The 14,457-nt window shown below is 40.4% G+C and overlaps 1 protein-coding gene across 1 annotated transcript; it reads right to left on the bottom strand.

Moving 5' to 3' along the window:
* On the bottom strand, positions 1–1,234 carry pirt (phosphoinositide interacting regulator of transient receptor potential channels). The gene is made up of 2 exons (XM_008280456.1): positions 1,143–1,234; positions 1–873 (listed from the first exon to the last, which is right to left on the bottom strand). The coding sequence occupies exon 2, from the start codon at positions 855–857 to the stop codon at positions 450–452; it is 408 nt and encodes a 135-aa protein (XP_008278678.1). The 5' UTR covers positions 858–873; positions 1,143–1,234; the 3' UTR covers positions 1–449.
* Positions 1,235–14,457: the final 13,223 nt, after the last annotated feature.

The raw sequence follows: 14,457 nt of genomic DNA, 5'->3' as shown, positions 1-14,457 counted from the left end.
TAAGCTCTCACAACTTTTAATTATTCATGATTTTTCTTTTTTTTTTCATATACTGTACCACACAACATTAGGAAATCCCCCTTGTCCACTTTCCCCTTTCATAAATATTCATGAGGACACTTTGCTTTCTAGTATCCTCCTAGCTAAATTGTGTGTGAATGTGTGAATAATTGCCTTTTATACAGCACATTGTTGTCCTTGTGCGCTCACCTTCTTTTCAGCAGCCGCGGTTATTAATGCAAATGTTGTCATGCACACTTGAGACTGAGATAGTGTCGTCAATCCCGGTAAATCAGAGAAACAAGCATAAATGTCACCACGCGGAGTCTTTTAATAATTATGTTCCACAGAGGATCCCATGCTGAAATGATTAACTTCAATCTAGTGTGCTTTTTAAAGTTTCCTCTTCTTCTGAATTACTTCCAAACAAAATGTCAGCGCCCCCGCCATCACAGATTGAACGCCGGAGGCCTGTAGTAACTGAGGGGCCGCTTCATATTCGACCGCTTCCTGTTCTCTTTGGTGATGGGGATCAGGACCACGCCCACCACAAACACCATCAGCCCAATGGACAGCAGGGCTGGCCCCAGGATGTTGGTGACTTTCTTGCAGTGGCCGGCGAAGTAGAGGCCGCTGATGATGATGCCGCACGCCAGGAAGCTGCCTCCGGTGGACATGAGGTGGATAGGGAACCAGAAGACTTCACGCTTGCTGCGGGAGGTCTCGGTGGTCCAGACGGACTCGCTGCGGGACAGGCTGAACACGGTGCTCTCTGTGCGGCTCGGGGGCGTCAGCTGGTCCCTGGACTGGGAGAGAGTGCACTCTCCCAGGGGGATGTTCTCTGGGCTGCCCGGCATGGCCTCCTGGGTGACTCTGTGGAAGTCATGTGGAAAAAGAATCAGTCTGGAAGGGAAGATGAGTCTCTTTCTAGTAACAACAAAGTCACTGATACATTTATACATTTGTAGTACATAACTGTTACCAGGAAGCCACTATCGAGACAAAATGATCTTAAAACCAGTGCTTTTCTAAGTGTTCAAATCTTAGACATCCAAACATGTCACGTCTACATTACTTTTTCTCCCTGCTCGGACATAAATTCCTGCCTTTCCCACTGGACAACAGGAGTAAACAACACCTACCTTGAAAATATGGATCAAGAATAGGCAATAAAATCACTTAAGGATCAGAAAATGTCCTAAAAAATCTGAAAACATCTAGAAATCTGATCGGAAACTGCCAAAAAAAATTTCTGCCCACCGTCCTTCCGACTGGAGAAACCAGTCAAACGCAGCGCTGCACTGAACAACCATCTACCCACCCTCCTGTACTATCTCCACCTCCTCAAGAGAGTCCTGTGACCACCATCCCCTTACCATCATCTACCATCGCAGGCGGTCTGTCCTGATGCTTGCATCCAGGGCGAGGAGATTGCTATCCAGTCCCCAGAGGATATCCATAGACCCCAAAACCACTCAGCCAGACGCCTCCGTCGGGCTCTTAAAAGGATTTCAACTAAACTTCTACAAGCAGCTCGGGTGTTGCCTTTTTGTTTGAAACGCCTGACATTTTCCAGGACAGGACAATGAGACGGAAAAGATCTGCCTCAATTGGCCGGCGCTCTTTCCACACAAAGAGAAGCAGGGCAGGGCAGAGACGAGGAAATGGCTCTCTGTTAGAGAACGATTGATGTAGCAAGCAATCAGCCATACAGAAACTTTCCAATACAGCCTGATATGTTGGCACAGTATTGATCCCAAAGTGGCCTGGAGCAATTATCTGCAAGTTGTAGTTTTGTCCACTGAACATGAGATCAATAAAATCTGTGTAGCATAATTAACCCTCAGAAAATAGAGCAAATCATTCAGAGTTTTGGTCAAATTTAGGAGTTTTTTTTCACCACCTTGTTATTCAGCTTCTTAAATTCCCTGCATGGAGAGTGGAGGGGGGGAGGGGGGAAGCACAAGAGGGATGTTGTTGCAATATGACACTCCTGCTTCCATTCAACAGCCCCGAGATTACATTTGTGTCTTTGTTGCTCTGTGTGCTCTTTTGGAAAGACAAGTGTCAGTATGTGGCCATTGATCCGAACATGAGCTCACATTTTACCACAATTACACTCTACAGAGAGCTCCTAAGCTTTGAAAATGGCTCTTCAGGGCTGCTACTTGTACTCGGCAAAACACCGAACCTCCTGCCTGATTTCATTAGATTACTGCTGTCATCTGTTTAAAATGCACCATCCTGTGGAGCAACACTGATATGATGAAACCCGTCAGCGCTTGCAATGAGCCGCACAATCCAACAGAGGGCGCTACGGTCATGCGGCTTGGCACGAAACGATTTGAATTCAGGTTTGCTGTGTCATTAAGTTTTAGTGAAATGCTTCATAGCAGGATTATTCGGTTAATTCTGTGTTTTGGTAATTACCTCAGGCTCTGGTTCGTTCTGACGTGCCTTATGGATCAAAGTCTTTTATTTTGCAGCCACATGCGAGGAATTAATTATCCATTCAATGTAGTGCTACAGTATTTTGCAATTATGATGTGTCTAATTCTCTTTAATGGTCCATTTAAGTGGGTTGTGTCCCGTTCACTTGATCGTAGTAATCAGAGGGTGTTTTCCACCGTTGAGTAAACCTGCAGCAGGATGAGGTGGAGCCGCAGACCTCCGTGGAACTCACGTCAGTCAAAGAATTAACTCGTGTAGGCATTTGGCATGGTTTTGTACTTGTGATGACGGTGCATGCAATCAAAGGGGGATTTGAAGTATTTGTCAATGAAATTTAGTAGATTAAGTGCATTGTAAATTAAAAAATACCAAATATGCTTTAGTTTGAGCTTCTGTATTGGGAGGATTTTCTTTTCATTCCTGTTTTAAATGCTAATAAATTGATCGTTTTTGACTGTTTGTCAGACAAACAGGGAATTATAATAGGCACATTTTACAATTTCCCAAGATTTATAGACTAAACAACCAATTAATCATTGAAGGAAATGCTCAGCAGGTCAATTTATGATGCACAAAATCATTATATGCATCCCTAGGTTGAAGTTTAATAGAAACACTGAAATAGTGACTATTTTGTGCAGAATTTATACTGTCTGACACTAAGTAAATACCCACTCACTAAAAGATGGATTGATGAAATTCATTTAAATGGCAGTAACTCTGCAAGAAAGGATGACTCACCTCATTTATTCAATTGCCTTCATCTATTACCGTCCGCTCAATGGTCAGGACAAATTGTTATATGTATATTAGACCTTAAAGACAGCAATTTGTTTGATTAAAATATAACGCGCAACGTTAATTAAAATGTAGCTGCAGGTTTCTCAAGTACCTGTGGTCACGGAGAGGCGTCCATCACACAACTGGCAGTTTCTCATTTGTGTTCAAAAGTTAAAAGTTGAGCCAGTATATTGGTAAAGCAAACTACAGGTATCAGTCTAATCCTATTTGATAATACAAACACACAGAAGGCTGCCGAGGATTAGAGGTAATAAGCCTGATCTTGAGTCAGCACGCTGAGTTTGTTGGTTTGGTTGCAGATTCAAATGAACTGTGGACTTTGAGGTGCAACGTGCACACCTTCTAGTTAAAGCCACCAGAACTAAGATGCTCTAACAACTTCGACCCTTGCTTTTTTGTCCAGAAATACTTTCTGGCCAAATGAAGCCTCACTTGGAGCCTCGTTAACTCCTGAGCAAATATCAATAAAAACTGTGCAGATATTTATTCCTCTGCGGACAAATCACATTCCAGGTAATACACGGCTGATTTATTAACACGCGGAGCTTCTGTCTCTGCAGGTGACCTTGGGAAACTAATTAATCTGCTTTGCATATTTGCAGCTTTTTTGTTGAATAATCCCAGAGGTGGAGGCGTACAAACAACTGTAGCATAAAGGCTCTTTCATCCTTGGCAACGCAGAGAGAAATGCGATATTCTCTGAAACGTAAACACCAGCCATTGATTCTCTGCTTGATATCAGTGATCTGTGATGCTAAATGCATTTAGATGAAATGTAAGTATTTACTTTTCAGATGTGTCCACTTTCCAGTGATGAGCCAACACTGAATTTTCTTTGCAGTTTATTATGTTTCAACTGATGATAATCGCAAAACATCGTATTCTTTTCAAAGTGTGTTTTGCTTCGAGCGAACACACAGACTCTGGTTTATCTCTGTAAACAGGTATCAGATACCACTTCTGCATGAGAACTCAGTGCAAATGAAGCCTGCTAATTTATTTCAGAGCATTCATTTCACTGTAATGTTGCATCTGGAAAAATAACATTGAAAAGGCAGATCTGAGTTTAAATTTCACCTACAGTGCAGAACAACCAGAGTAGTTTGTAAATGTGTTTCAATCGAATCAGAGTCGCTTTATAAGCTTTCTGACCATTTGCAATAAATTTAAAGCAACCTAAAAGTGGCATGCATGGATATTAGCAACATTAAGTAAAGGTAAATTGGTCTAATTCAACTATTCTCCTCACAATCAATGTCTAAGCGCCATCAGTCTGTCATCTGCTGGCTGCCAGGTACCAATAAATTACTGCTGCTGGTGTTTTGGCTCCTGTATTGAAGGATAGAAATGATTGAGACGCATTCAAGTGGATTCAAATTTTAATTTTCTTTTTAAATTAACATTATGACTTGCGTGGTCCAAAGCTCGATAAAAGCAGGCTAGACTTTGTTTCTCCACAGCCTCTCTAGTTCTGCCGCATTTAATTATTGGTTTTTGTCCGTCGGTCTGTTTCACCATCTCTTAACAGATTTAAATGAACAGTTAAAATGCAACCAAAAAAGGGACCAGACAGACGAATGACATACGACACTAACAAGATCTGTCCACATTAAACAGCTAATTAATGAATTAATGTTGACAAACATGTTGTTCTAGACAGTGAAAGATTGCTTTCGGTGGATTTTTACATTCACCTCTTTTTTTTTTTTGTTGGGGAGGACAGTGAAGGTATGCTGTCACTCTTTGCTTTTCTTTTCTTCAGTGATCAGATCTGCATGTACTGATGTACACGGCCATCCAGTTTATTCATAATGCTGGAATAAAAATATGCACATAATGCATGCTCCCAGTAGACAGAGAAAAGGTGACTACAGCTCGCCTCCGACGGTCCTTGGGCCTTGGTGACGTCAATGGCCTGCACTGTTCCTCCCCTGCTGTGTCATGTCAGAGACAGAGAAAGGCAGGCAGTGCTAATAGATTCTGTGGGAAAGGGAAAAAAAAAAAAAGTGGATTGTATAAACAGATCAATAGCTCAGCCACGTCTCATTTCTGACAGATTTGTTTTCCCACTCTGATAATTGGGCAGAGAACACAGTGTGCCACACTCCTGCTGATCTGACGGTTTGTAGTCTCTGGGTTCTCTGGGCTCACTGCTTTGTTTTTTTTTTTTTTTAGTTCAAGATTTTGGATGGTGCTGATAAACTGAAACTGGCCAGGGGGGGTACACACGTAAGATTTGTTGTAAGATGTTCCCCAGACTGAAATTGGATAGGCTAAATTTAGGTTGATTGTTGGGCAGGAGGTACTGTCGATAATGTCAAGGTTGTTTATACTAGCGGAGCACATTTTAAAACCGCAAAGTGTTGCATAATATTTTAAGAACACAATCACAGAATGGACAGAAACAGGACTGTAGACACTCCGACTATCAAAAATAAACTAAAAGATAGAAAATACTAAATAAGTGAGTCTCTGTTCAGGAAGAATTATATGTCAAAGTAGCAAGTCTTTAGAAAAGATGTCAAAGTGGTCAATGATGATGCTGTAGACAAAGGCTGTGGCTTTCTCCGGCAGCTAGCAGACTGAAAATTTCAAGTTCAAATTTCAGGGTCAGATTAGTCACTGTAGGGGACACCGTTGCTTCACTCTGGGCTCAACCAAGATCATAGCAACTGGTTTATCCAAATACAAACACGCCAGAGCTTTTCCCTCCTATAGCAGAATGATAAAAACGTGCATTACACCCCCTGTTCATTGTGCAATAGGAACATTCCTACAAGTGCAATTTATCTATTTACTGATGCAAAAGTATTTATTGATGCAACATGTGTTGTTATGTGAATGTTGCTCTTACTTCAACTTATGTTTTTTGTTGTGGATGCCCAAAATGTCTTTCACTGAAGGAGAAGCATTTCTAATTTCGTAGTACAATTATATAGTAACAATAAAGGCTTTCTAGTTCTGCAGTCAGACCGTTCTGCACGGTGCTGTGCCAGCATTAGAGAATGGTCTGGCTATGCAAGACAAAGGTAATGGGAATGCGTTTTTGAAGTTTAGGTGCAGCAACAGAAAATGAACTTTGGAACTACAGGAGGGGATCTTGACCCTGTTTGGAGTTGGAAATCCAAGTGTTCTGCAGGATACGATGGACCTAGCCCATTTAAAGACTTGTACACAAATAGTAAAAGCAATTCTGAAACAAAAAGGCAATCTGTGAAATGAGACTAAAATAGGAGTAATGTGGTGTCACTTACGGCTACCAGTTAAAAGGCGAGCTGGACCAGTTGCAGTCATGAGATGAATGTGATACTAAGACCTTTATTCATTTAGAGAGTTGCAGTAGTCCAGTCTAGATGAAATAATTATTCACTCTTCTTCACTGACTTTGTATTTTGTGTAAACAAGACTAAAACCTCACATTTTTCCTCAGGTAAATACTCCCATTTATCAGGCTACAGCCAACATTTTGGCACATTTAATCAGATAATGGACATGTACAAAATTGCTATTTTTTATGTATCTACCAGTTTTGCGCTTGTGTTGTGATTGATCTGAGCAGGGGTTGTTGCCACAATATAACCTGTTTGTATGATGTATTGTCTGACCACTTTGTCAATCAGTGGCCAACAGTTGGGGCATACAATATTGTGTTAATATGGGGATAATTGTGTCCATTCTATCCAAGGTATGACATGAAGTTGATATTGCTGTTGGACTGTCACCTTGGCAAAGTTTAGGAACTTGTTGGACACCATTTCTGAGTTGTTAGGAACATGTGGGGATGAGAAGGCTTCTAAAGCTACCTGACCAGTCTGATGGTTTGCTCTGATGGAGAATTTTGCTGCCTTTACTTTGCAATCATTACCTCCATTATAGAGTTTTGGAAGATGCATACTTTGGCAAAAATGTAACAGAACATAATGCACAGTGCCAAAATCTCTGCCTCCTCTTTCATTTCATGCAGCTTCTCCTCTGGTTTGAATAACTACGGCTGGACATCAAAGAGAAATGACTCACAATCATTATCTGAATAGTTCACTTGATAACCAGCCATTTTCTTGAATCTCCTTAGATAAAAAAATAATGTAAAGACTCCTACGGTCATTTTCTACTTCTTTGGTAACATTACATAAACAGGCGGTTGAGACGCATATTTCTCACGAGAAAAAACAACCTTTAATTCTATTCTGATATGATTAATTTAAAATGAAGTAATACAAGCTAAACACTGCTGCTGCAGCTAAAAGCAGAAAGGGGAAAATGTGTGAATGTTTACTTTATTAGGCTTATCAATTTTACTGCGGCACAAGTAGATCTGGGTATGTACAGTTGTTTATTCCAGTAAAATAATGTATTGCTTCTGTGGCATGTAAGACTTATTCCTTCAGCTGCAACACTGTCAATCTTTGGCTCAAGTAAAGGACAAATACTAGGACATCATTTAAACTGAAAAAGAGGCTTACTTGCAGATCTTGTAGGGTCACCAAGTACAAGGAAGAAAGCAAATGAACATATTTCCCTCTTGAACAATTTGTGTAACCTTATTACCCGTTGTTACAGAAACTCAAATATCTGCTATGAACTGTGGCCTCCGATGTGCAACAATTCCTCCTCACCAGGTCCACACTGCTACTATCAACTCTAAATGTCAGTCAACATTTTCTCCCATATGTGATTTACTTTATTATTGGATTTTTTCGCAAAAAAAATACTGAATGGATGCAAGAAGACATGATTTATGATGCAAGTTGTAGAAAAAGTTGCATTTCGCCACAGATCAGAGATGCTGAGAAAGACCGGGACAAGAGGTAAAGTTCAAAAAGGCAGTCGGTCTCTACTGGGAAGCCAGGCAATCGTACATAAGTCAGAAAAAAACTAACAAATCCAGGCAGGGGAGAGACAAAAAGCCAAAAGGAGTGCAAATCTCAGTCAAAAACCATTAAGGCTAACACTAGAAAGAAACCTGGAAAGACAGTCTGGCAGAGGAGCAGGGAAACCAGGGGAGCCTACATTGTTTTGGCTGTTAGCAAAACCAGAAGCAGGTGAGCAAATGGAAGCAGGTGTGGATGATCAAGAGGGACACATGAGGGCATGTTATATTTGGCCAAAAGAGCAAGTTTTAGAAATAACAGCCTCTTAAAGGGTAAAAGTGTTACTTGACCTAAAGGTGTCAGCTCACTGCCAGTCTGCATGAACATGCTGCTTTAGGTGAGAAATCAGCCAGAATTAACAGACTGCTGCCTTCGATGACGGAGCCTATCCTTGCATGTTACTGCGAGTATCAGTGGGTGAAGCACGCTGGCCGGAAGAATACACTCAAAGGGCGATTTTCACACTTGAAATGAATAATTTGATGATTTCTCTAACATGTTATCTAATAATGACTCTGCGGTGAGTCATGAAAGACAAGTCCCGTTCTGATGTGGAAAAAAGCCACCGAAGAAAGGGCCAGCAGCCTTTTAATAAAGACACAGCAGAGAAAAGCCTTCGCTGAAGAAGTGTAGTTGAAGATGCTGAATGGAAACCAGACAACTTTCACTATTTCTGTATTTGATGTTGGTCAGATTGATTTTTACACATTTAGACGTCTGCAGTCGACGGAGCAAACTCTCCGTCTAAAAATAGCACCTTCTGAATTTCAGTTCAGGCTTTCATGTTGAATTCCACACAGCTCTCATCAAAGAGCGTCAGAGGTGTTTTATATATGGAAGACATGCATCTACGTTCTGCCACTAAGCTTAAAAGTCCTGTTGTGTGCACTTACATTCTAGGGCAGAAATTACCTAAAAGACTGTGTAGAGAACAATGTACTTGGGGGGTGTGAAAAGTGAAAGTGTTCTTGTGGCCCTTCTGTTAATGTATACTGCCTGAACAGTGTTTAAGAAGTATGGCCTAAATTGTGTTGTTGCTCTGTAAGAGAGCTTAAAACAGGCAGATTGCAAGACTCTCGTGGAGGTCACAGTGTTGTCTGCATTAAGGTGACACTCTGCTTGTCATCAAGTGTATACTTTGCATACTTTCGAAAGAAACAACGGAACACCTAAAGGGCTGTAACTTTGGGACGACAAAGTTTATTGCTGTGGGATACAGTGTGCAAGTGTCCTCTGTGACGTCTATGAAATAGTGGTTTTAAAGCTCAGGCTGCGCTTCACATCTCATACTTTTTCTTGAAATACGTATTACAGTTGCCCTTACAAAGCAAATACTGTTTAATGCAGTTTGCATACAACTGGGATATGATACACTACTTCACTGTAAAATCGTGCCTTAAACTTTGACTTTTGCACTATGTAGCGTGAAATGAACTGTCATCTGTCTGTGCGCTCTTGGTGGCTCAAGCTTGTTTATACTCATGACGCAAGTGATGTAACTGCGCAGAGGATTGTGGGTCAGGATGGTCACGAAAACATCCAGGTATTTTTTGTGTATTATATTTGACGTACTATGCATTGGGCTATACCAAATCTTTCTGTGACGTACTATAGTTGTATGGATAATAATACGTACCCTCAGTGTTGTGGAATCACCATCTTGTCGCCCACCTGCCCCTTAAAGTGGTCACGCCCTTAATCATGCATAACTTTAGGCCTTGATATAATTTAAATACATGAGCTTTATAAAAATTAAGCCTCTGTACAGTTGTCATGAATGAGGAAATGACCTATTGAGACCAAAACTTATTTTTGCACCAGGCTGTGAGCACGTTTAGTTCTACTCTCAAGTTGGACATTTTAACACAATGGTCTATAGGGATTGACTCGCGCTTGGAGGAAGCCTCAAGTGGCCATTCAAGGAACTGCAATTTTTGGTGCTTCCATGTTAGGAAAATACTTGTTTTTACTGCAAACAATCCAACTGGGTGTACTGGAGCCAAACTGGAAACAGAAGTGCATCAGTGGTGCACAACTATCTGAAACCAATTTGCTCTTTGATGGTCAATGTAAATCTTTTTTCTTTGATATACCTTTATTAATGGATAATTGCTCTAAGGTGGGTAATGTTTTCTGATGGTTGTTATAAAACAGAAATTTAAATAAGGTAACAAAACTGTCAAGTATCAACTTAAAAGGTGATAGTAGGTGTCATTCTGCTCGTTATGTACACTGTTGATTTTATGCTATATCTTCGCGTAACTGCAAACACAGCATTAGGGTTAAAAAAAAAAGAAAAAAAAAAAGGAGCCAACCTACCCTGCAAGTAAATAAATGTTTCTTTCCACAAATTTTCAATTTAAAATATAGTCATCTGGTGTTGAAAGTGCAGAAAATGATGTGTGTTAGGTTTTAATTGGGTTGAGAAGGATTGGCATGTGGTAGAAGGCAGCTAACGACAAAACAGCACGATGACTGACTAAGACAAAGTAGACAAAGCAGACAAGAGGATCTGCACCACCCACATCAAGTCAAGTGCCATGAAGAGAGAAACCAAGGACACAGATGTCAGGAGTCTGGACAGTAATTGATTAAAAGGTGACCTCTGTGCAGTGAAGCACAAAAATACCGTACCATGAAGAGGAATCCGCGGGCTGCCACTTTCAAATCAGAATGAAGATTTTGCAGCATCCATCGACGCTACCTGGCTGCTGTGTGGCAGAAATTAAAAGGGAAGGGCAGCCGATAGTTTGAACCTGTGCTGCGAATATTACATTTTCAAGATGTCATCTAAGATCGCATCAGGTTTTCAGAGAGTAAATGCCCTTTTTGTGTGCATCAACACTTGCCCCGAACTTATAAGCCTGAGGTGAGAAGATGGGTAGCATTAAGATTTTTTTTTGTTAAAAATTCTAGTCTTTTATACAAGATTTAAAAGTAGACACACAGAAAAGCTCAAGGAAAGTGAGAGAAATAGAAAAAAAAGAAAAACTCTTGTCCAATCCACTGAGAGAAAACTGCCATGACCATCTGTTGCTCAAAGAACTTTTCGGGAGCCATCTCCCCCCTTTTAGAAGCAATAAAACTCTAATGATGACGGCCCTGAAACTGTGTCGAGAGCATTCGGTCGAGGTTTCAAACCAGGCAAAGCAATATTACAGCAAGTTATGACTCTGCTTCACAAATGAGAATCTGACATCTCATATCAGACGGCAAAAGGGCTTGGCTTCCTGAACCAAGGGAAATAAGAGCTATCTATCCCGGGTCAAAGGGATAAAGGCACCCCTCTATCCCTACCTGTATTTATGGCTCAGTACTCCATAATGCAGAGGTCTCCATAGCAACCAAGCTGTAAAGCTCTGTGGTGTTTGGTACAGTTTGTCTTTGTTAAAGCACAGAGATCAAAGGTCGCAGCTTAGACATGTCTTACAGTTGATGGAGAAACCCTCTGGTAGATGTAGCTGGAGTTCCTTTTGAAACGCTAATTCCTCTCTGAGCAGCGGGGACCAATCAATGACATCGATCCACACACCCATCAGGAGTATGGAGACAATCCTGCAGTCATATAGATAAGTATTTTACATCCCCTTTTCCCCCTCGTAGAACCCCATATTATGTGTGTCTGCTGAGCGGGCTAACCGAGGCCGGCGTTCAATGACGCTTTGATGGCCAAGGCTGTACAGATGTTCAGGCTTAATCAAGATAAATGGGAACCTTTTGTTGCATGCTGAAAAGTCGATATGGTGGTCCTGCTGAGTTACCTGGCGAAACTCCCTGTGGAGCTGTGAGGCCTCGCAGACAGAGGAAACAGTTCAGGACTCTGAAAACAAGCAGCAATTAGCCAGTTTCCCTCTGCTAAACTCTTATTCTGCTATTTCAGCTTAAAAAGCCACTTAACTCGGGATTTGGAAAATAATTCAGAGCATGATTAAACACTGGATAATGTGTGACATCTAGTGCATCACAATTGTTTCTGTATAAATGTCACTTTTCAAAAAACAATTTGACATGAAACACCAAGGTCAAATGCTGTTTTACAAGCTCAAAGGACATATGAGTTTAGGTTTGTCTGTGTAAAAAGAGAGAAAGATACAAGTTGTTCAGATTTTACAGCCGATATTGGTATGGCACAGGTATGTCCATATCCGGGTTTACATGTCAGATATATGTGGATTTTTTATTTATTTTTTCATAGCGTAATGCAGAAGAAGATGCTTTGGGCAATTTTCAAATGCACAAAATAAAAAAAATAAATAAATAAAATTGCGATTGTGTTTTTTAATAACTTGTGTTTAATATGGTTTTCAATGAAAAAAAACAAACAAACAAAAACTACATGTCCCTCCTTCACTGAGGTGAAATAATGCACGACAACATTGCTGTTAATGTTAGCGAAGACGGTCTTCGCTGGAGAAATTGCATTGGCACTTGTTGTTAAATATATGCCTGAATACATGTCAGTTAGTCAGGGAGTGTCGCAAAGCAGTTAATGATTTATACTTTTGCTTTCTCCATATTATAATAAATTACACATACACACACACACACACACACACATATCTATAAATAAAAGGCTGCACGATATTGGAAAAAAAATGACATTGCGATTTCTTCTAACCCTGTGATATATATTGCGATATAAAAAAAAATACAGGAATTTTCAACAGATGAACTGAATAGCACTTTAAGTTATACTGCACTCCTGCCATCTTGTTGACAATGAACCTGCACTGATCTTACCTCTTTTTGTGATTGTGGGTTGGCAATAAACAAACCCTTGAACTTTCTGAGCTCTACATCTAAAAATGGGACATTATAGCTTCATAGTTCAACTCAGTAACTAGCAATGAGTGACAAACAGGTCATTCACATTTTTATTCAACAGCAAAACTAAACATCTTTCTTTTTATCAGAAATGATTTAAAATAAAATGAGAGCAGCTCTACATCAGATTCCTAAGTGGTCCACAGCCCCTTGTTTTGTAAATAGTCGAAAATAAATAAACAAGCTATAGAACATTTTTTATACTTGTACAATGCATTATTTATATTGTATTTTTAATTTTTGTCACTTGTTTCTTCAGTTTTATTTAGTGTGTTGTTTATACTTAAATGAAAGCTTGAATACATGCCTACAGTTTTTGTGTTAGTGTATGAAAATTACAAGTGAAATTCGCTGTGATGCAAGGGGGCGCTACAACTACAATCTTGCCAAGGGCACCAAATTGGTCAGGGCCGGCCCTGATGATAAGTCTGGAATCTGTAGTGATAAACTATAATGCACTATGATAAACAGGGTTTGGCTGATGAAGTAATGCTGGGGCAGCGAGACTGCGCATCACCATAATCAATCACTGACATTTAAGTTGTCTGCACAGTTGAACGAGACTGACAGTCTTCAGTTCTACACAAGGAGTCGGGTTTAATTAGTCATTTTTGAGCTACTATGTTGAAAATGAATCTTGAATGACAGTCTGCTGTGAAGCCAATTCCAAGTATGTATAGGTTTAATGTGGGTTCTGTTTAAAGATCTAATAGCAGAGTCACAAATGGAGGTGGAGAGAACTACGTATTGAGTCTTTATGTCGTCTGAATTTCTGTGATGAGGAGTCTGGGGCATAAAAAATTGTGTCATCTTCAAAGAAATTGACTTTGAAGTACAGATTGAGAATATCCCCCAAGCAAACACTTTTTAGAGCCTGTGTTTATGAGTGTATTTACGTTTTATATATTTCCCAGGTGAATGCTAATGTTGCTGTTTATCTCTAAGTCTTCAATGTCGAGGCGAAGCTTGATCTCCCATGTCATAGACCACATTATCCTCAGTTCTGAAGCCATGATGCAAAATCATCATTTGTTGTTGTGACCATGAACTGCATCCACAGGGGCCCTCTCTCACAAACAATCAGGCTGACGGGCTCCTCCGGCCTCGCGTGCCTTTATGAGCCCATTTCATTAATTTCCCCTGCAGAGGAGATGGCACAGTGTTAGATGAAGTCAGACCACCTGTTCAACTCGGTCCATTTATGTGTCAGTCTGAGGAAGGTGTGAATTGTTTTTAATGCGGTTTTGATTATTTGTTTGCCATTTTTGTATTGCTTGTTATGCAGGGCCAACAGTTGGACACAGGGAAGAGAAATTCATGGGGAGGATGCAATGAGTCGCTTTGTGTCCTGCGCGCCACATGATCATAATCACACCGCTGACTGTGAATTTGTCTGACTCTTTATTTACTGGAGAGGTTGAAGAACAGAAAAAAAAGATCTTCAAACACAGGCAGAAACACACTGGGTTGACTGTCAGGATGAGTCTGATAAGTAATATTCATTATGGAC

The sequence above is a fragment of the Stegastes partitus genome, unplaced genomic scaffold, assembly GCF_000690725.1.
Source record: "Stegastes partitus isolate 25-593 unplaced genomic scaffold, Stegastes_partitus-1.0.2 Scaffold195, whole genome shotgun sequence".
In the NCBI taxonomy this organism is placed as follows: domain Eukaryota; kingdom Metazoa; phylum Chordata; class Actinopteri; family Pomacentridae; genus Stegastes; species Stegastes partitus.
The sequence above is the reverse complement of the archived record's forward strand: the minus strand, read 5'-3'. Positions and strand labels throughout refer to the sequence as shown.